Genomic DNA, 22303 nt, shown 5'->3' on the forward strand with positions numbered 1-22303 from the left:
ATAAATCATGTGCGTCTCACATGTTCATTTTAGTTGGGGCTTTTGTTTTGATTCCTTCACTTCTGCCAAAATGGATGAATTTTTTTTAGAAAAAAATGACTGGTACATGATTTATTACACAATAGTTTTATTATATATAAATAGGCTAGAAGGAGACTTGGCGCCATTTTTTTCCTCCAAGAAGCTGCATTTTTTTCCGCACCCTGAGCTTTGACTAACGGCACGTGTCTAAGTACGTGCCTTTTTCGTCAAAAATTAACGGAACAAGACCAGAACTCTTAAAAAATTTAGGATTTTGAAACCAAAAGCGTAAAATTTGGGACGAAAAATAATAATAGTCCTATTTAATTGGACCAAAACTAGATTTATGGTCTTCTAAAGTTTGACCAGTTGCTACCCAATCAAGATCTCCATTGATTTCCAGTCCCAATTTTTTTTTTATAGTACTGTTTGTTGCATCCCTGAGATTCCATTCCTTCCTTCCCCACCACTAGGCTGCTTTGTCGTTACTAACCTTGACGTTACTCTCGTTGATTGAGTTGTTTAGTACTTGTATTCTGAATAATTACATTATGACTCTCTATTTTATAACATATCAAAAACAGATACCATTTTCAACATTTTTCGATTTGAAAAATGCTAATCATGTAATCATAAGAATATTATGCAAATTCAATTTTATCTGGGACAATAATTTTGCAATTCTTTTGGCACAATATATGCTCTTCTATATGTTAGAGTATATATATTTGATACTATTAATTATATAACCTAAGGTGTGTAAATGTAATACTTTCATAATTAAATGTATTTATTGCGAAAGTATGCAAATATCAATGTCGAAATTTCAAGCCATCATATTTACAATTTTGTACAATTTTAGTACATTTTCATGAACTTATCCCCCAATAAAATCATAGTATCAAAATTATAGTTTCGCCTAAATTGTTACTTAGCTTCTATAGAGTTGCAGTTCAACCGACCAACATCACATATTTCAACATTCATGCTCCACAAACTTGAGAAAGCATCTACGGATTTTACAACTTCATTAAGAAAACATAAACAAACAAAATGACAAAGACATGCATAAGTAGTGTCTGGGCTTACAGTGGGGAAACAAGCAATCAACAAAGTAATAATTATGCATTAATACCCGCAGTTAGGGCGCATAATGTGCTATAATTATTTGATTACCAATGGAGACATTAATGATAGCTGAGTTAATTAAGTGGATTATTCATGAATGCTACTCATTACATAGTGACTAAATCTGACCACCTAAAATGCCTGCATGTCTCCATGTGCATGCATGCTTGCCTCGACATCCTCAAACTCAATCCCACTACCCTCCTTTCTAAGCAATATGCCATTTACTTTACTCACTTAATTATATATTATTAATATCATCATATATACAAAATGTACTAATTGTTAAAGGGATGTTAAAAGGGAAAATTATTTGTTTAGTTTTTTAAATTTGTTTGTTGTTAATTTTAGTCTTTCGACCCAATTTTGGATAATTTTAACCCTACATAATTTTTCAAGAGCAATTTTAGTTCATGTATCCATTCATTTTGCATCTCGTAGCTAATGCTCGTCTAGAATGATATAAGAGTTTAGGTTTACTGAAAAAATATTTGTTTATATTATATTTAGAGTATTAGGATGGACTATTAGTCTTTATCATCAAAAGGACAAAAAAGTCATAAATTAGGCAAAAGGATCAAATCTACGTAAAATTGATAGATAAAGGAGTAAATCTAATATTATCAAAGATAAAAGACCAAAATGAGTTCAAACCAAAGTTATAGGACGAAAACTTTTTGTTTCCCGGTGTTAAAATTAAGAAGTATTGATAGTTTTTCAAACAACGAGTGGTATTTGAAATTATGTCAAATTTTATGGAAGCTTATTATAATTTATCCTAAAATTTAATAAATTCATTAATAATTTTTTAAAAATAAGAAAGATTCTTGCACGTGTGCGCCACATCCATGTGACCATTTTTCAGTAAAAAATTTAACAGAAAAACAGCCGTCATTAATACTTTCACTGAGACGGGCAATTTTCAACTTCTTTCAAAGACCGTCACACATTCACCTAACCCTTGGAAAGATATGGTTATTTCCAAATGACTACTTGCCTATCGCAAATTGTGTTGCACAGGCCTTCGGAATTTGGATAACAAGTATTTTTTAATGGCTAGTATTTTCTGTCGCAAAACCTATTACATATTTATATATATATATATATATACACATATATATATATATAGCTTTCATCTCATTTATATTCATTGTGTTGAATTACTACATCACTCACTCTCTCTTTCTCTCTCATTTTTTAGTATATTATAAATATTACCATCATCACGTTCCATTGATCTCTAAAATTAGTTTGGAAGAGATGATTGTGATTAATCAAGTAACAAGTATGAAACTTTTTTTTTTTTTTATTGTAGTTTAAGGGTAAAGTACGCTTTTGATCCCTAAACATTTTGAGACACGATTTTTTATCCCCAATTGTTTTAATATATTATAATTAGTCCAACCATTAAATTAGAATTAAAGTTAATGGAGCTGGGAACACGAACATATTGGATACACAGGGTAACACATCCATGTTGCGAAGCACGGCCTGGTCGTGTAGCACAACAAGAAAATAGAAATATATAGAAAAAGTAAAAAAAAAAAAAAGAAAGGAATAAAAGGTTAGAGAAAGTAATATAAATAAAAGATTATAAAGTAAAGTAATAAAAATAAAAATAAAAATTTTCTACTCTTTTATTTTCATTTTTATTACTTTCTCTAATCTTTTATCTATATTTTTATTAGCTTTTCTGATCTTTTATTTCCTTTTTTTATTTTTTTCTAGTCTTTCATTTTTACTTTTATTACTTTGTCTTATGTTCTATATTTATTTTATTACTTTCTCTAATTCATTTTTCCTTGTTGCGCAACATGGTCGTGTTACGGAGAACAAGACCTGGCCGCGTTATGGAGAACATGGCCTACTCGTGTGCTCCAACATTGTGTTTTCAACTCCATTAACTTTAACTTCAATTTTAATAGTTGGACCGAAATCGTAATATTTAGAAAGATTAGTGACCCAAATTGTTTAGAGACCAAAATCGAGTTGGCTCTAAGTATAGGAACAAAAAATGTAATTTATTATCAATTTAACTATTATTTTCAATTTATACATTTAAATATTACTATTATTAGTGATAATTAATTCACTATAGTTCAAAATATATATATAGGTACATGACGTGCAAGTAATAAAGGTGGATGTATAAGAAGACTCTATCAAGAAATGTAGGGATTAGGCAGGAGTTTGACGATGGTATTCATGCTTTCAAAGAATAGGCCAAGTGTCAGCGTGTATATATGAACGACGAGAAAATCAGGTGCATGTGCTGAAAGTACAAGAATGAAAAGTTTAAAACAACAAATAAGGCACAACTTATGTATGAAAGTGTTTATGGCGGAATATTATCATTGAATTTCACATGACGAGGCAAGGGTATCGGAGTACTGTGAGACATATTTGACCACCTCGATTCATGAGGAAACCTCAGCTGCACACGAGACAACTACACACTCCGGATGATTTATCAACAAATAAATTGGGATCATAGGATGATTTTTTTATGTAGCTGGTCCAGAATATATTTTGTCGTACTTTGGGAGTGCGCCTGGCAGTGGTCCGAGCTCATATCCTATTAATGCTTGTGCGGCCAGTCCTAGTTTGTGCTACTGCAGGGGAGCATAAAGCTATAATGTATCTAAACTATCAGATTGCATAAAGCAATAATGTATCTAAACTATCAGATTGATTTCTTGTTGTAGTGCATGCTGTCAAACAGTCGTTATATAGTTGCTTTAACGAATGCCAATTGTCGACGGTTGCTAAGATGGTGAACATCAAGATCGACCACAACATGTCTGAGAAATACTATAATCAAGTATTCTAATATACTAGTTACCTATTACCCAACCCCCCTCCCACTTCTGATCACACATTTCTCTCTTATTACTAGAGCATGAAGAAGATGATAAAGGAACAGGGTTTACCAGTAGAAAAGTTTGATGTGTTGAAAAATAGTTACATGCTATACTGAAAGGACGACAATTAGCTAGAGTATTGTAAGTTTTGCGGTGACTTGAGGTACAAATTGACCAAGACCCGACACCCCCGGTGCAAGGAGTCTCATATGTCATTTTTAGGTACTTGCTGTTGACTCCTGATGCTTAGGGACGTGGATGCGGTCATGAATAGGTTGTTCCACCACCTGCAGCTGATGCTTATGATGCTGCAGAAACATCAGCATGGCCCTTCCTATCACCTGAGCCTGCTCCAGGTAGTGCTTTTACGTGTCAAAGTCCATCAATTAACCTGAGAAGATTGTCCCCATCGGGCACGACGCCCAACACATCTTAGGCTGGGCCATCATTCGCCCTATCCCTCAGCCCATCTTCAGTTGCACCACCGCCACCAACAGTTGCGTATGGATACATCAACTTCTTAGACGCCCTGTAAGTAAATCACTTGAAACTTTTTCGTTCTAGTTGTTTATTCTTTTCTTGTATATTAATTTATACCGTGAATTATTTCTGCATGTTGGAATGAGACTTCCACAGTGCAATCTTGAACATGCTCCAAGGCCACTTTCCCCAATCGTGGGCCAAATACAAGCAAGTCCCACAAGATCAACAAGATTTTTGGTCTGAGCAGATACAGATAATTTCCTATTTTTTTTCTTAACTAACCATTGTGGCATGCCATTTCTGCATGTATATAATCAATAATATTTCATGTTTTAAAATATATTATAAATATAAATAAAATATAAAAACCAATAAATCACATTTCAAAAAAAAAAAAAAAAAAGAAAGAAAGAAAGAAAGAAAGAACGAAACAAAAGAAAACCAACTTAATTAAGGTATTATCATGACAATAAAAGAAGTGGTGTTCAAATGATATAGGGTCACTTTTGTAAAAAAAATATTAACTATAATTAATTTTTAGAATTATCTAATAAGGAGTATAAATGTTATATTTAAAAATTGATATTGCGGTGTCATTAATTAAAATTTATGAGTGTTAAGGGCCTTTTTCTTTTATATTAGTATAGATAAATATTATAAAATAGCAAAATTGCAAAATTAGTCCTGTATCTATAGGGGTGGCAAAATTAGTCCCATAAGTATTGGACTGACAATTTTAGTCCTGTAAATTTCAATTTAGTAGCAAGTTTAGTCTTCCCAACCAGAAATTACCAAATTTTAGCCGAACAAATTGGGGCATAGGGTTCTGACTTCCAATTAGGCTCAAGTTAGATACGTGGCATCCACATAAAATGCTGACATAAAAGGAATATGTCTAATTTGGGAGGATTTTCCTGAATTTTCATCGTAAATACTCGTCACATTTACATTATTATTTTGTAATGTTGTATATAATATTTATATATTTGGTGAATAGCAATTTACCCTCCTGTAATATTGAAAATGAATAAATTACCCGCCTATGAAAAATAAATAGCAATTTAGGTACATTTCTTCATGTTTTAAAACATAGAGGGATAAATTGCTACATTTTGAAAAGTAGAGGAAGATAAATTATTATTTTATTTTTTTATAAAAAACTTATTTGTCTGTTTTCCATAACATAGATAGACAGATTGCAATTTACCCTTTATATATTAGACGTGTCATGAAATCCTAAAATTTCTATAAATTATATGTTATTTAATTTGTTGGTATCGTATTATATTCTTATCCAAACATCATAGTTCAGAGTTGACTATGCCTCCACTTCGTCTTTAACAATAAGGAATATAATTATCTCCCAAATTAAATGAGCAAAACACTCGATATGTGAGACAGGAGACGAGGAGTAACATGTAAGAAACTTTTTACTTGTCTACGTATCTTTCAGCTTTAAAGAAATTCCTCAAAAGCACTTGCACTTATTCGAGCATCAGGAGTGTTGGAGTTTGATCGGTTATCAGCTTGTTCATGAATTTTGCAGGGTCAGGCTTTTGAGGATTGCATTTACCTGTACCTATCATAACTTAATAAGTTCATTTTTCAACTTAATGATTCTGGGTTTAATTTAAAAGCTGTCAAACTGAAGCAGAGAAGATTTAGAGTTACACTTTGGATCTAGCCATATTCATATGTACATATGATTTTTTTCGTTTAGTCACACTTAAACTCTTGTGAAATCCGAAATTATACTTTTTTCAAAAACGTTTTAAAAGTACAAAGAAATATACATGAGAATGTTAAGCGGGAGTCAAAATTAAAAATTTGTATAATTGTTTTTTTGCCGACGTCTGTATTTTCGGTCCAAAACCTAATGGACGGGAGTCGGTTGTAAATAGAGAATTTTCAAATGATTTAAGTATAATTCTAATTTTTTTTTTTTGTGAAAAGTTTAGTTTCATATTTTAAAGGGATAGAAATATAATTGATCCTAATTTTTTTTAATTAAAAAAATAATCGTTGGAACATGTCGTAATTAACCATGCATAATACCAACCTACCCAGTGGCAATTAATAGAAAAATGGACTCCTTAATCACGAGGATAACAAGCATTCAAACATCAAAACTGCACAGCCATACATTAATGTAGGAATACATCTTACATCAATTGTAAATAAAGAGCTTGAACGGCTTATAAGTTCAAGACTCCATCTCTATAATGAAGTACCTTCTAAAATAAAATATAAAATTTATATCAAGTTAAAGCAGATAAATACTATAAAATGAGACAATAATTAAATAGCACGTCACATACAATAAACACTAATTATTCAAATTAATTAGTCTAGTTTTGATCATCCTATATCCTTCATTTTAATCCGCTATGGATCATGCGCACTTGAGAAGAAAATTCGATTACTCTAAGTATTGTAGAGTAAGTAACATGTAATGATAAAATAAGTGAATCAACATATAAACTATCCATTAATTAATCTGAATTAACTCGGAATAAGTTCGACACATTTGAAACAAAATACTAAGTACTTTCATTACCTTATAATGAACTTTATCGTACGTATGGTAAGAAATCAATTATTATCATCTGTCTATGCTTCTTGTGTTCATTTTTATCAAAATCAGAAACTAGTAAATAATATAAAGTATAGCACCCGTTCATTTATCATAGTATTAATTAAATCTCACTCTTCAAGACAAAATCATCTCACCGCAGAAGTCATCAAAGGCAAAAAGATGTTCAACAAACAACCCTCTCTCTCTCTCTCTCTCACACACACACACACACACTATATACATATATATATATATATATTCAACAATTGCAGCCAGAACTTTATTGCATCACTTATCGCAGACTAAATTAGTACCACTAAACCACAACATATACTAATACAAAAAGCTATTCACCAAACAGAAAAAAGAAAAAAAGAAATATTAAAAGGAAATAATTTAAATTGCTATAATCATAACAAAACTGAACAACTTTTTTATAAACAATTCCATATTTCACAAGTACTCAACCTCTGACCGAAAGCCCTTAAAAAACCCGAATTCATGTGATTAATATCTAGTACTGCCTGTGTTGTCCTAAACCCCATTAATTAATTCAAGTCAATATTAATTAAAAAAAAGAAAAAGAATAAAGACTTCTTTTAACTCCCCTGCTGCCCTATCAACTGTAGATACTGTCGAGATCCTAGACTAGGTTGATTTCATTTCCCATGTCACTGATAAGGCTAATTTCACCGACTGTAATAGCCTGTAAAAAACCCTGTTTTTTCTCTCTTGCATATGCCCTCTCCCGGCCTCCTACCTTCTATATATAGGCATTCAAGGCTAGCCAAAATTTCTTGCCACCCTCAAAAAGCTGCTCTAATAGCAATATTTGCAGGTAATTTTCCTTTCAAAATATGCTGCTGGTGATGGGTATAACTGGAGGGCTTTGGACTGCTGCCCTTGTAGTTGGGTTTGTGGGGTTTTTGATTTTGTACCATTTCTTGCCTTTGTTGTTGCTGAGGAATGGTGCTGTCCCCAAAGGGTCTTTCGGGTGGCCTCTTCTTGGAGAAACCCTTTCTTTTCTAAAGCCTCATACTTCAACCTCAACTGGGGTTTTCTTGCAACAACATTGTTCTAGGTGAGCGTATGTTGATGTTGATGCCTTTTATATGTATGAGTTTTTACATAAAGCTGCCATCCCTTGCTTTTTTTGAGGAGTTCTTCAGTCACAAAGTTGAATTGTTATATCAGTCATGTTTTCTGGTCAAGATTCCTTTATGTTATAATGCATACATTCATGTACTCTCCTTCTGTCACACACACACACACACACTACTGTGTGTGTCACGTGTGCGAAATCATGAGTCGGGTTATTCATGCAATCACGCACCTAGTTTGTGTGTGTGTCTGTGTGTGATGTGTGTGGAAGTAAAGGATTATAAAGAGTTTGATCTTTTTGGGACATGTTATAGGTATGGGAAAGTGTTCAAATCCCATTTGTTCTTCTCTCCAACTGTGGTTTCATGCGACCAAGAGCTCAACTACTACATACTACAGAACGAAGAGAGACTGTTCCGGTGCAGCTACCCGAAGCCCATCCATGGAGTTCTTGGCAAGAATTCTATGCTGGTGGCCGTCGGTGAAGCCCACAAGAGGCTGAGGAATGTCGCCCTCTCACTCGTCGCCACCATGAAATCCAAACCAGACCTGTTGATCGACATTGAGAGAACTGTAACCCGTATTCTTGATTCCTGGAAAGACAAAAACCAGGTCATATTCTGTGAGGAAGCTCGGAAGGTACTTAGTACTTTTCTTGAATTCTTGGTTAATTGCAATTTACCCCATTTGTAGGCCCGAAATCTTTCTGAACAAAAGGAAATCAATCGGCCCCAACTTCTAGAAAAGAAGCTTACTGTCTTTTTTTTTTTTTCTTTTTTTCTTTTTTGTATTTATTGAAGTAGTTGTGTGTAGTAGCAAGTGCAGAAATCTGATGGATTTGTTTAAATTTGGTGTTTGTTTACAGTACACATTCAATGTAATAGTGAAGCAGGTGCTTGGATTAACACCAGAAGAGCCAAGAACAGAAGAAATTCTTCAAGATTTTCTCACTTTCATGAGAGGGTTGATTTCTCTACCCATCTACATTCCAGGCACTCCATATGCAAGAGCTGTTCAGGTTCTCCACATCCTGTCCCAAGTTTCTTTTTTCAGAAAAAAAGAAAAAGGCAAAGTTAAGATGCAATTTATGACTAGACTTGGACCTTGTTCAATATTAAATTAGGGTAAATTACGACGAGCTTCTTTTATATTTAATATAATAATAAATACTTCTGTTGTTTAATATTATAATTAAAGGTAAATTATGACTAATTCTCTTTATATTTGATATAGAGAAATTACTAATGTTTGTCGACTTTAATGGCCATCCAACAACTGTCCCAAAGCCCAACTTTTACAGCAAAATGACGCTTTTCGTCTTATAGGGTAGGTAGTCTCATAGGACAGCGTTCGACACATTTAGTTTTCTATTTTGCAGGGTTTTTAAAATGGTCCTTAGTTGAGAATGCATTTAGTCCTCTGCATTACAGGATTTATGAGACTAAAAGGGCCGACCTTTTTAATTCTGGGACTATTTTGAAAATTTCGTAAAGTTCATGATTAAATGTGTCCGAGTTTTTTTTCAATTTTGAACTCTTATTATGTGGAATTAAAAGTATAATATCACCCAATTTGATGAACAGACCAAAATACATTTATTGGATTATAAATCATAATATTATGTATTTTTAAAAACTTTTGATAAAATAAGCGAACAATTTTGTTTTTTATAATTTTTCAAAATTTTGAGTCCCTGGATGGAATATATTTTTGCTTTTGTAAAAACACACAAAAAAGGAGGCATGTGATGAGCTTTTGTCCCATGATATCTTTACAGGCTAGGAGTAGAATATCTTCAACTGTCAAATCAATCATAGAGGAAAGAAGAGGAAATTCTTGCAAGAAAAGTAGTGATTTCCTTGAGATCCTGCTGTGTGTTGATACCTTATCCGAAGATGAAAAAGTTAGCTTCGTGTTGGATTCTCTACTTGGTGGCTATGAGACCACTTCCCTTCTTATGTCCATGCTGGTATTTTTCCTTGATCAGTCCCCCAGTGCTGCTCAACAACTACAGGTGACACACACTCTTTGATTGATCATGCTTGTTCATTCTAAGTAGACTGTCTTTAAGATGACTATGAAATCGTGATCTCGACGCAAAACTCAATTAATGTGTTTAAATTGGAAGATTCGTATCCAAATTAGGTTAGGTTGAACCAAAATATTAAAAAAAAAGTGCAATACGTTTGCCATGTGATTGATTATTTGAACCGTTTATATGGTGCAAAGGTATTGCACACGTCAAACTCGATCAAAAATTCAATCTGAATTAAAATTTGCCCGCAACGAAAATCTTTTACTGCAGACCAATGTCACCGTAATTTCCGAAAAGGAGCTTGTAGCTTTAGCATTGGGGTCGGATGAGGAGTCAACCCTTGTTTAGTATGCCAATTGTTTTTGGTAAAACTGAGATGAGTGACAGTAGCTTTACTTTATAGAAAAGGAAATTTGTAATATTCCATTCTAATTACTACTTTTAATCAGTAAATCGAGCGTTTGTGTTTTACAGTTTCTGCCTTTGAAACACTTAAATTGAGTCAAAAAGTCGTAAGGCTCTTCCCAGCCACTTTTGCATTTAATTCCACTTTTTATTTACAGTCCGAAATCAAATTCGGAAATTTGGTCCTACAATTAAAAACAATGGAATTTGATGTGATGCTACCAAGAAATTCATAAATTTGTCGGAAAAATGCATGTGTTGTGAAGGTGACACTATAATTTGGGGATTTTCGACTAATTTATGAATTTCTAGCTAGAATGGTCGTCAATTGCCAACCTTTTTTCTATTTGCATGACGAAATAGCCGAAATTGATTTCAATAGGACCAAAATTGTTACAACCTATAATTACATGATTAAAATTGTAATTTTCGATAGGCTATAACTCTATATATCCTTGATGAAAGATGTAATTTTATTTCTGATGTAGCTTGAGCATCGGAGAATACGAAGCACGAAGAAAAATGATGAATTTCTGAACTGGGAAGATTACAAACTTATGGAATTCACACACAGTGTAAGATGTGTTATTAGTTTATTCTGTTCCTTTTATTTTCCATTTGATTAAATACGAAAAACTGGCATAAATTTCAAGTCATTTTTTTAATATGTACGTACTTCATCATTTCATTTCATACTAGAATGTTCCCTTCTTGACTGTGGAACTGCAATAATTATGGTCATTAGTACTAACACAGTGTGGACCTTTCTAACACAGGTCATAAATGAAGCTCTGAGATATGGCAACGTTGTTAAATTTGTCCACCGAAAGGCAATCAAAGATGTCAAATTTAGAGGTATATATATATATATATGTGTGTGTGTGTGTGTGTGTGTGTGTAATGTAATGGCCCATAACATGTGTATACTATATAGTATTTGACAACAGGAAAAGGTTTTTTTTTTCTGCAATTATACATGCATGATCTGTTCATGTAGTAGTCACACTTTTCTTATCTGGATTGCTGAGTACATCATATGTATATTACTTTTTTGGCCTGTAGATTATATAATTCCATCAGGTTGGAAGGTCCTACCTGTTTTCTCCGCCGTTCATCTGGACCCTTCTCTCCACGCGAATGCCCTCCAGTTCAATCCTTGGAGATGGCAGGTAACTACTTCCCGTCAATATTTGAACCATATTGTAATAAAATTATTGGTAGGTCAATCTTGCGTGGGCTTAGGTCTACATAATCGTAAGCTGAAGCCGTTGCTAGTGTGTGTGTGTATATATATTATTTATAAATGAAAACGGGTATTTTGGTGTTTGCATAACTAAGTTTTGGTAGGGCTTTTTTTCGTCATGCATTTTCTAATCTCTCCAGCTTTATATTGTTATTCTTTTATCAACAATTTTTAATAAATTAAATCTCTCCAGCTTTATATTGTTATTCTTTTATCAACAATTTTTAATAAATTAAATACTGATATAAACTTAGTACTTTATATATCTACTCAAGTTATTTTATTTAATAAAAATGAATAATACTACTCATGTAAATATTTTCTTTTGAAATAATTTTAAAATTTATAGACATAGATAGGATGTGCCACAATTTATTAGTTATTAGAATTCGAAGATTTCCTTTTTTTTTTTTTGGATAAAAGAATTCAGGCACTAATCAAGAGTATAAACATAGAAAGAGAGACAAGATGATTTACATTGTTCACAAAAGTTCTAAACAATGAATAAAACAGCTCCAAGATTAACTACTGTAATAACCTTGGTTCCCATAAATAGTCTATAAACATCTGCTTTAGGAAAGTAACCTCTTGATTCTGCGCATAAAATTTTTAAGACATACCTTAAAGTTAGTAAATATATGGCCAACAAGTTTAAGTTAAAGGTACGCGCAGCGGACAGAGGTTAGAAGTATAGATGAACCGCAGGCGCATGTTATCATTCAAAACACTTGCATGCGGAAGTTATACAATGGCATTTATCACATTTTAGCATAGTTCCGAGGTTTACAAGTTCTTGAATACATGAAAAACATACAGTCGGGAGATCAAACGTGCAAGAAGTTCACTCCGTTTGGTGGAGGGTCGAGGTGCTGCCCAGGTTTCGAACTGGCAAAGGTTGAGGTTGCTTTTTTTCTTCACTACCTCGTACAAAATTATAGGTATTGCGCTTTTTCCCTCTTGGACAGCTCTAAATTTTAGTTATATGCATGTTTGAACCATATTGAGCTATCATTATGAACACTAAGATATATGGTGTTGAGACAAAAACCTTTAATATTTGAATCGAATTGAAGAAGTAGAGTAATATCAGCTGTGTGGATTTGATTGTGCATCATAGTTTTGGTAAATTCGGTTATTATAGAATATGTTTTTATGTACTAACAATTATAATTGCTAATAACCTCAAACAACTCCCGTGTTCTAAAAAATTACAAATTGTTAAAAATTCTAATTCAGATTAGGTTGGGTGAAACCTGAATTAATTAAATCGCAAATATAATACATTTGCAGAGCGATTGGTTAGAAAGTGATCAATCACATGACACATTTATGATATTTGTGCGATTAGTTTGGTTTAACTGGACTTGATTTGGGTGGTAATTTTCCATTAATTGTTGTATCAGAGTGCTGGTGCATTCATGCAACCGTGATCCGATGAATGAAAACGATGGCTTCTAAGATCCTAAAGTATACTTGTTGTAGTAATTAATAATGCTATAAAACTATATATGCATACATGAACCTGAGGGAGAATTGCATGTTTCATCTTACAACTTAGGTTTTGCACACTTTGAATCTCATTGCTTACGAGATTTTGAAAAGTAGTCTCATAACTTTTTAAAAAAAACAACCGACTTTCAGATTCTTACCAACTTCCTAGGATATTGAGAGAAAAATCAAGTGTAAGTTACGGTATTATTTTCCTCCATCTTGAAAAGATAATGTGTGCGTAACTATCACCTGGTCTCAATTTCCTAATGAAAGTTTGTAGAAGAATTGAAAACGGAATTTTTCCAAATAATGAAATGTGAGAAATAAGACTGAAAACGTACCGTCTTTAAATTACGCAATCAATCTAGCATGTGGTGCAATTTTTTCTCATTTCCGTCCTGTAACTATATTCATTTCTTTTGCAGGTGGAAAGTCGAAGATAGCGAACAGCCCATCGCTTATCCATTTGTAGAGTTTCAAAAAGGATTGAAGTTAAGTGTGGAACGTTTGAGCAGCTGAGGATCAAAGTTAAATATTTTAGGCGTTGTATTGTCGCCCATAATTTTTTTGGATAGGAAGTGATCCGATGAAATGAGTTTAAAGGAGTCGAGTTGTGATCCGGTTTTCCTATAGTACGTACATAGAAAACAAGCAAAGATTGATTGAGGTTGTCTTATATATATATATGTATGTATGTATAAATAATTTCACGAAGAGGAGGGATCTTACGTTTTCATTTGTGTCTGATTAGGACCGGAGGCTTTGCATGATAACGTTGTTGTAACATACATTTTTCCCAGTGGAGAATATATCAAGATTGCTTAAAAGTAAGACAAATTATATCGGCAACATCTGAGATCAGGTTTAAAATACGATTTTTATTTTTATTTTTTGAAAGATTATAGGTTCACTCCTTGAGGTTATGGTTGTAATTATAATTATACGAATGCAGCATTTACACAAGTATTTTTTAAAAAAATATTATACTAAAATCTTTCAGAGGGTGTAACTGTAATTTAATAAAATATCAAGAGTGTTTGTGTAATTGGTTCTGGCATCATATGATGTCAATGTATATATATTACACTTAAAGTTATGTTACATTGATATGATAAAGAGATCAAAAGAGTGATGTGGAAATGATGAAATTGGATGTCTCTACATATTGACTAGCAATATTGGTTAAAAAAAAATCTGTATGTAAAAATTTAAATTTAATTACTTACAGTTAATTAATATTTACTATGCTCTTAGTAATTACTAAAGTATCTGGGAAAATTGCAATTGTGATCCTGGAATTTAATTTTGCAATTAAGCTCCCGCAATTTAAATAATAACATATTAAAGACAAAAATTATCAAAAATTGCAAATTTAGCTGGAATTTGGCAAATGCTGCTCTGGCTAATTATCATTAATTAGCGAATTAATTATGTAAGAGAAATAAAATTGCCACCCCTATAGTTAAAAGGTCAAAGTAACAATTTTTGGCAAATCAAGAAAATTATGAGGGCGATTGCAGGGACATCAACTTTAGTCCATTAAAAATTTATTTGGCAATTAAGCCTTACAATTTAAAAAAAAAATAAATTAAAATGTTAAGGATAAAATTCAAGAAAAATTAGAATTAATTTCATTTTTGGTACTTTAATTAAACTACTAATTTAATTTGGTACCCTATATTCCCAACTCACCAGTTTTAGTGTCTAACATTTCGAATTTTCATCAGTGTTGCTATTTGCCGTTAGTTTGACTGTAAAAACTAACAATTAGCCTCAATTTGGAGGGAAAAAAAAGAGGAAGTGGGATTTTATCAATAAAAGGGCATGACCGGAAGCTTTAGCATTCACTACACGAGAGAGTTGAGAGAATGATGGGGAACCAATTTCCATTTTTCTCAAATTTGAGTATGGGTTCGTCTAGTGAGAATGTTTTATGTGAAAAAAATAAAAATAAAGTGTGGAATCGAGCTTCCATTAAAGAGTTCTTAGACCAAAATAAATAAATAAAAAAAAAAAGTTCTAGGCATAAACTAATTACGAGATAAATTTGAAATTTGTTGGTGTTATTATACACTAGTTATTTTAATTTTTGCTTTTCATTTTTTGTTTACAGGAAAGGGAATATTGTGGAGTGTGTAAATGGTTTGATCTGAAAATGGGCCAACGATTGAAGTAAATTATTCGTGATTTGTTGAGAAAAGTGAACCATCTTAAAGATGAAATAACTGAGCTCAAAGTCAATGATGAAAGCTTCAAAATTGAACTGAAAAAGTGAAAAAGCAGAGAAAACTTTCTCTTCGTTCCTCTCGTTTTTTGCAAATTTTTCCTCAATTTCACTCTCTCAACTCTTTCTTGTGTAGTGACCACTAAAACTGCTAAATATGCACTTTAATTGATGGAAAACCGCCTCCTTTTCCCTTCAAATTGGATTGACCATTAGTTTTTCACGATCAAACTAACAACAGGCAGCAAAATTAATGAAACTTGAAGATATTAGGTATAGAGACTTATGAGTCAAGAATACAGGGTACCAAAACTAAATAAGTAGTATGGCTAGGGTAACCTAGCGTGAAATTATCATTACTAATCTGACTGGTTTGGCATGCGCCTCTCACGTGAACCCCAAATTCTTGCCAGCTTGCAATTTTTAGTTGATTTTATTCTTTGTGTGCTTATTTTCTTTAAAAAAAAAAAGTTGCAAGACTTAATTGGCAAATTGAATTCCAAAATGAACGAAAATTGTCATTTCATACCAAAATTTTATTTTTTCACTAAGTATTTAGTACAATTCTTAGCTATAGTTAGGGTATGTTCGTTAATCTTTACTTATAACTAATGCTTTGATCTCGCCAACTGAAAAACAACCATAAAAAATAAAAGGCATCTATATATCTAATTTATTTAATCATAAAATGTAGCTAAGGTATGTTCCAAGGTTTTGTAAATACTGAATGCTTATAGCTCACTCTTTACTTATTTATTACTAATGCTATTAAAGACATAATTAATTTAACCATATAGTTTGTCAAAACTCAATATTATTATTTATATTATATGAGAACTTCAATTTAATAAATTTATCAGTCATCATACACCTGTATTATTACATGTCAATTTGACTATTTTTAAAAATGTAACAAGAAACATCATAATCAATTTTTTTAGTGTAATTAATTGATTAGTATTGGTTAAACAATAATAGCAAGAAATATGACATTTAACCATAATTAATTGTTCATTATTGATTATAAATAGTCGTAGCAAATAGTTATAAACCACAACGATACGCAAATGTAATTGGTCGTAGTTTTTGCGAGGAGTGGCTAAAACATTTGTCACTTCTACAAGCCATAGAAAATATTTTATCTTAGCTCTTAGTTATGATGAATAATTTTTTAGCCATTTCTCGTGAATAAAACGAAGATGAATATTTAAAATTTATGAAAATAAAAGTACAGTAAATTGAACACAAACACATCGTAACGTACGTTGTCTGGTGGAGAGACAGAAGGATCATATTGGGTTAAGAACTTAAGATCGGACCTATTGACAACTAAACCAGAGTCTTTCAAAAAGTATATGGGCCTCCATTTTTTAAATGAAAAGGAGCAGATGTCAATTATACCAAATTTATTGGGTCAGTTTGCTAATTTTAAAAACTTGAGGAACGTTAATATTTTTGTTAGGAGTTAGGTCCAACAATTTTGGCCCAACATAAACAGTTCTATAAACTACCCATTAGGTTACAGAATATTATCTTGTCTCGAAAAATGCAAAAATATGAATTCAAACATTGCAAGAGATCATAGAACACATTTTTGGAAAAAATTGACTCTGCAATAAAGGTGGGGGTTCTTTTACCAATGTTGTCTTAACCTAATAGTTTAGAATGATGTCTCATAAATATGTTCGAAATCAGAAATTTGAGTCTCTACCTAATAATTTAAATTGAGGTCCCATAAATATGTTCGAGATCATGAGTTTGAGTTCAACCAATATGTACGGTATTTGTCCCACTTAATATAAGTTTATTGTAATGAGTTTTTATTCCATTTATGTGAGTTTTTTTGATAGAAAATCGATAAATTTATCAGTTTGTTGATATTAACATAGTTATGTAATAATCGCTTTTATAAAAAAAAAAAAAACAGAAAGAAAAAAGAAGAGGTCTTTTACAGACTTACGAATCTTTAGTTTAGTGGTAAAATTAATGTAAAGGAGGGAAAAATATTATTTTAGTCCTTTAATTTTATCTTGATCTAATTAATAACAAAGTCGATTTTAAACACCGACTTTGATCCATATATAAAAAAATAGAAAAATCCCAATTTACATATCATGTGCATGGCACATGACCATCCTCCGGCCGAATATGCAATTTTCTGGCTAACTTGGACTACATTTTATAATGATTGTAAAATTATTGATAAAAATGTGAAAATGTTATAACGTAAAGGACTAAAATGAAGTCGAGACAAAATTAAAGGATTAAAATAATATTTTTTCCATGTAAAGGATTAAATTAAAATGTAAAGTGATTTCAAAGTATAATTTGAGGGGATTTACTCCCATTTTTTTGTATAATTACTAACCATAAATAAATTATAAAAATTCATCTCGATATATTGAGCAATACCTCAATTAATCTAATATATCAATATAATTTACAACGATAAAAATTACAATAACCCACATAAAGTGAAATAAATATATAATAATTCCAATAAATATATAATATTTGATGGTATTCTTTAATAATAATTACATGTAGATCCCTCTTAGTTCGAAAAATTATATTTAGTATCTTTAAAATTTATTTTCACCTAACAAATACATCAAATCGTTATACGAAATCAAACCTTAGGGGTGCTAGATAAAATTTTTCAAACCACAATGAATTTAAATATAATTGCACTAAATCTCAGAGGAGGGAATGTAATTATCGTTTTTTTGAAAAAAAAGATTATTACTTTTTATTGTCAAATAATATTATTTCACCTGCATCGATATTTGGACTAAGGTTGACATAAACATAAGGATAAATGCTATATTTGGTTTTTTAAGCAAGTTTATTTCTTGACTTTAATATCTCTAAACTTTAATTTTTGTCTCAGTTTGGTCCATCTGACCATTTTTCGACGAAAATGTGGCTGGAGTTTGACTTTTTGGAGGGTAAAATGGTCAATTTAAATTTGATTTTATCATTTTACTCCTTTAAGTTTGTGAAATTATCAAATTAGTGTTTTTTAGAAATGGAACTATTTTTTTTTATATTTTTATATGGTGAATTTGATGTAATTATCTCATATGAAAAATGAAAATTTTGAACTCTTGTGAATATAATATTAATATAATGCTTAACTTAAAATAAAAAAAGTCTCTTTTTCTCTTATTATTTTCAAAAGTGACAAAAAAATTAAAATTATAAATAAATTTTATAAAACTTATCTAATCTAAAAATATAGTAAAACAATTTTAAGTCAATTTTTTATTCTTAGCAGTTAAAGATATGTCTAATAAATTTAAATCTTAACAATATTATTAGATATTAACAACTACGATTTTAAAGAAAAAGTTGGTGGAATGTACTTTTAATTAGATTATTAATTTGGTGGATTTGAAATATATATAAAATTCATTTTAAGAGATTTTTAGAGATATTTTTCTATAAAATAGGACTATATATTTAGAAATCTTTTAAAATGAATTATATATATATGAAATCCACTAAAAAATCTAGTTAAAAAGTAGAATCTATCAACTTTTTGTTCGAAAATCCAAATATTTAATAAACATTATTAAGGTAACTTTTTCAGACTTATCTCTAGCTCTTGAAATAAAAAATACTGACTTAGTTTTTTTTTTAATTATATTTTCATATTAGATAAGTTTTATAAAATTTATTCATAATTTTGATTTCTTTTAACTACTACAAGAAAGAGACTGTTTATTTTAAATTAACAAATATATTATTATTATGTTCACATAAGATATATAACAACAAATCTGCATAAAAGAATCTAAAAAAAGTTACTTTTTTTTGTGTAGAAAAGGATTAATTTGACAATTTTACAAACTTAAGGGAATAAACTGATTAAATCATATTTATTGACCATTTTACCCTCAAAAGAGTCAAATTCCGGCCACATTTTGATCGGAAAATGGTAGAGGGACCAAATTGAGACAAAAATTAAAGTTTAAGGTGCTAAAGTCAAGAAATGAACTTAGGGAACTAAAGTGATTCTAAATAAAAATTTAAGGGACTAAATATAATATTTAACTAAAAAAAATATTAAAATTGGCAAAATAAAAACTCAAAATAATATATCCTGTGACATATACATATATACATATATATATATATATATTTTAATCTTTTACTATTTTAGCATCGTGAACTTCACTTATTTACATCCGAGTGTTTTACAATGATCAATTAAACAAATTGAAGACATAGAATAAATATGGTGCAAGAGTATCGATTTCAATGCAAATATAAATATATATTGGTAAAATTAGACTTTTGGTCATGTAATGTTAGGTTATTAGTTCTTTAATTTGATCCTATAGTTTACTTCATTCGCACATTTAATCATATTTTTTACGAATTTTAACATTTCACATTTGGTTCTTTTTTAGCAATTCTAGTTCTGTATTGATAATTTTTATCCTAACAATTCATAGTTACAGGACAAAAAATAATATTTATTACAATATGAAGGGGACCAAATTAAATTGTCAAAATATAACTAAATTTATTAAAAAAAAAAGGATCAAATATGAGATGTTTAGGATTAAATTCGTAAAAATAATGTCTAAATATATAAATAAAGTAAATTACAGAATAAAAAATACTAACGAGCTAAAAATCGGAACAAAAATATGATTTTGCCATATATATGTGTGGGGGGGGGGGGGGTTGTATCTGTATCATACTATGGTGCAAATGGAGCCGTACATCGGTTCCACCACTTCACAACAGTGGTAATTCTGAGGAAACCCATAACAAGGTGGCGGCAAGAAACCCATCACCGGCGGCGCATCATCCTTCTTCTCGGCGGGCTTGGCCACGCTCACCAGCTCTGCATGCGCCACCTTCTTCCTCAGCCGCCGGGTTAGCTTCACGGAATCTATCCCATCTCCCACCACCTCCACCTGATCCTTCCCTTCTCCGGTTAATGCCGCCGACTCAACCCCTTCAAGCCCCCAAACCCATTACGAAAAATGAGAAGAAATTAACAGCCTAATTACTTATTAATTGAAAATATTTATATGTATATGTTAATTACCTGTTGTGGCAACAACGATTTTCAGGGCCTTGGAGCGACATTTATCATGGTGCATTGCCACCTTAATTACTATTTTTTGCTGCAAATTCATATTTAATAATAATAATTAACATAAAAATTCGGTAATTATCATCACATAAAACAAAATTGAATTAATTCTGCAATTTAATACCTTCATTTTCTTGGTTTGATGGATGAGTAATATTTCACGGAGTGAGAAATGAAGGAGAAGAGAAAGAGTTGGGAGGAGAGAATTTTGGTAATTCTGTAGTGCTAGCTGAGTGGCTGCCTATTTATAGGAAAAATAGATTAAATGTATTTTTTGTACTGTATATTTCTTTGAGTATTTTAATTTTTAGTTGTTTTGTTTTCCAGGTCATTTTCACTATCGAGAAAGATGAGCTTTGACCGAAAAAACTAAAATCACAAAATTTAAAAAAATATAGGACCAAAATGTTATCCTTAAAGGTTAAAAGACAAGAATCTGGGCAGAAATGGGCCCGTAGGAACGAAAACCCCAATTTTAAAATATCGCGTGGGTGACATATGTATTTCCAGCAAGAAAGGTGAATTCCGATAAAAAAATGATTAAAATCATAAAAATTAAAAAAAATACAGAATCAAAATACTATCAAAAGTTAATGGACGAACCCATCAAATGGCCTAAATTATAGGACCAAAATACATTTAAATCTAAAAAAATCATCATGGTGAAAAGTATAGTATTGTTTAGTATAGAACATTAGCATAAGCTTTAGATGTCTAAGGATATCCTAAGCATAATCATCATGGTGCAAACTTAATAGATAAAACGTCCACAAAGCATGGATTGATTAGGTACATAATAATATTTACTAACTTGAATTAGGATGTAGCTGAGGAGAAAGTGTAAGTAGTGTTAGAGTGGACCTAGTCACAATATTTATGGGACAAAAATCATCAGTAATAATTTTATTTATTTTGTTACGATATTTTTTAAAGGTACGAAAAATTCGAACAAATTCTCAAAATAAGATGAGAATAAATGTACATGAAGTGAATCTAATTGAGATGTTGGCGAGATGAATCAAGTCGACTTGCGCGCTTGACAAGCCAACGTAGATGAAGCTCGACTTGAGCTCGAAAGATTTGAACAATTTTGAGCTTGAGCCTAAATGTTTTTATTCAAAAACTCGCAAGTTTTTTCTTTTTTTTACTTTTAAGTGTTTTTAGTATTAAGTTCATACTGAAAGTTTATTATATACTGAATTTATACCGAATAAATATTTTATATTTTAATTTTAGATCATAATAAAATAAGATTTTTTATTTATATTATTTAATATCTATCTCAAGACAAGCTAATTAACAAACAATTTAGCAATTGTTTATAATTTTTATAAATAAATTATTTAATATAATGCATACAAATGTTAGTATATTATATTTCAATTGGTATACTAAATTTTTCTCTTTCTACTTTTTGCCTTTTTAGTTAGATTAAATTAACTTCTTTGATATATTCAAATATACTTATTCAAATTAGGTTAACTTTTTTACATAGTTTTGTATATTTAAAAATATTTCCAATACCTAAAATCTGCACTATATAAGTTCTAGTACGTCTGAATAGTCGTAAAGATATCCCAACGCTTATCTCAAAGCCACTTCTACTACTACCCACAAAATATT

General features: G+C 30.9%; 2 protein-coding genes across 2 annotated transcripts; one reads left to right on the forward strand and one right to left on the reverse strand.

Annotated features, from left to right (window-relative positions):
* The first annotated feature begins 7735 nt into the window (after positions 1-7735).
* On the forward strand, positions 7736-14079 carry LOC105176862 (cytochrome P450 724B1). The gene is made up of 9 exons (XM_011099796.3): positions 7736-8149; positions 8484-8808; positions 9035-9187; positions 9947-10183; positions 11098-11184; positions 11386-11464; positions 11672-11778; positions 12669-12790; positions 13769-14079. The coding sequence occupies exons 1-9, from the start codon at positions 7926-7928 to the stop codon at positions 13860-13862; spliced, it is 1428 nt and encodes a 475-aa protein (XP_011098098.1). The 5' UTR covers positions 7736-7925; the 3' UTR covers positions 13863-14079.
* A 6176-nt stretch (positions 14080-20255) lies between these two features.
* On the reverse strand, positions 20256-20883 carry LOC110013105 (heavy metal-associated isoprenylated plant protein 16-like). The gene is made up of 3 exons (XM_088877284.1): positions 20805-20883; positions 20633-20711; positions 20256-20539 (listed from the first exon to the last, which is right to left on the reverse strand). The coding sequence occupies exons 1-3, from the start codon at positions 20808-20810 to the stop codon at positions 20274-20276; spliced, it is 351 nt and encodes a 116-aa protein (XP_088733410.1). The 5' UTR covers positions 20811-20883; the 3' UTR covers positions 20256-20273.
* Between the last annotated feature and the right edge of the window lie 1420 nt (positions 20884-22303).

Source organism: Sesamum indicum, linkage group LG13 (assembly GCF_026168435.1).
Source record: "Sesamum indicum cultivar Baizhima isolate 11 linkage group LG13, ASM2616843v1, whole genome shotgun sequence".
Lineage (NCBI taxonomy): Eukaryota > Viridiplantae > Streptophyta > Magnoliopsida > Lamiales > Pedaliaceae > Sesamum > Sesamum indicum.

Excerpts from the sequence above, each read along its gene's own strand:
- LOC105176862 (XM_011099796.3), top strand. The coding sequence starts at position 7,926 with ATGCTGCTGGTGATGGGTATAACTGGAGGGCTTTGGACTGCTGCCCTT. Across the intron at positions 9,188-9,946 it reads CATATGCAAGAGCTGTTCAG|GCTAGGAGTAGAATATCTTC; the intron begins GTTCTCCACATC and ends ATATCTTTACAG. Across the intron at positions 12,791-13,768 it reads TACCTCGTACAAAATTATAG|GTGGAAAGTCGAAGATAGCG; the intron begins GTATTGCGCTTT and ends TTTCTTTTGCAG.
- LOC110013105 (XM_088877284.1), bottom strand. Across the intron at positions 20,540-20,632 it reads AATCGTTGTTGCCACAACAG|GGGTTGAGTCGGCGGCATTA; the intron begins GTAATTAACATA and ends GGGGGCTTGAAG.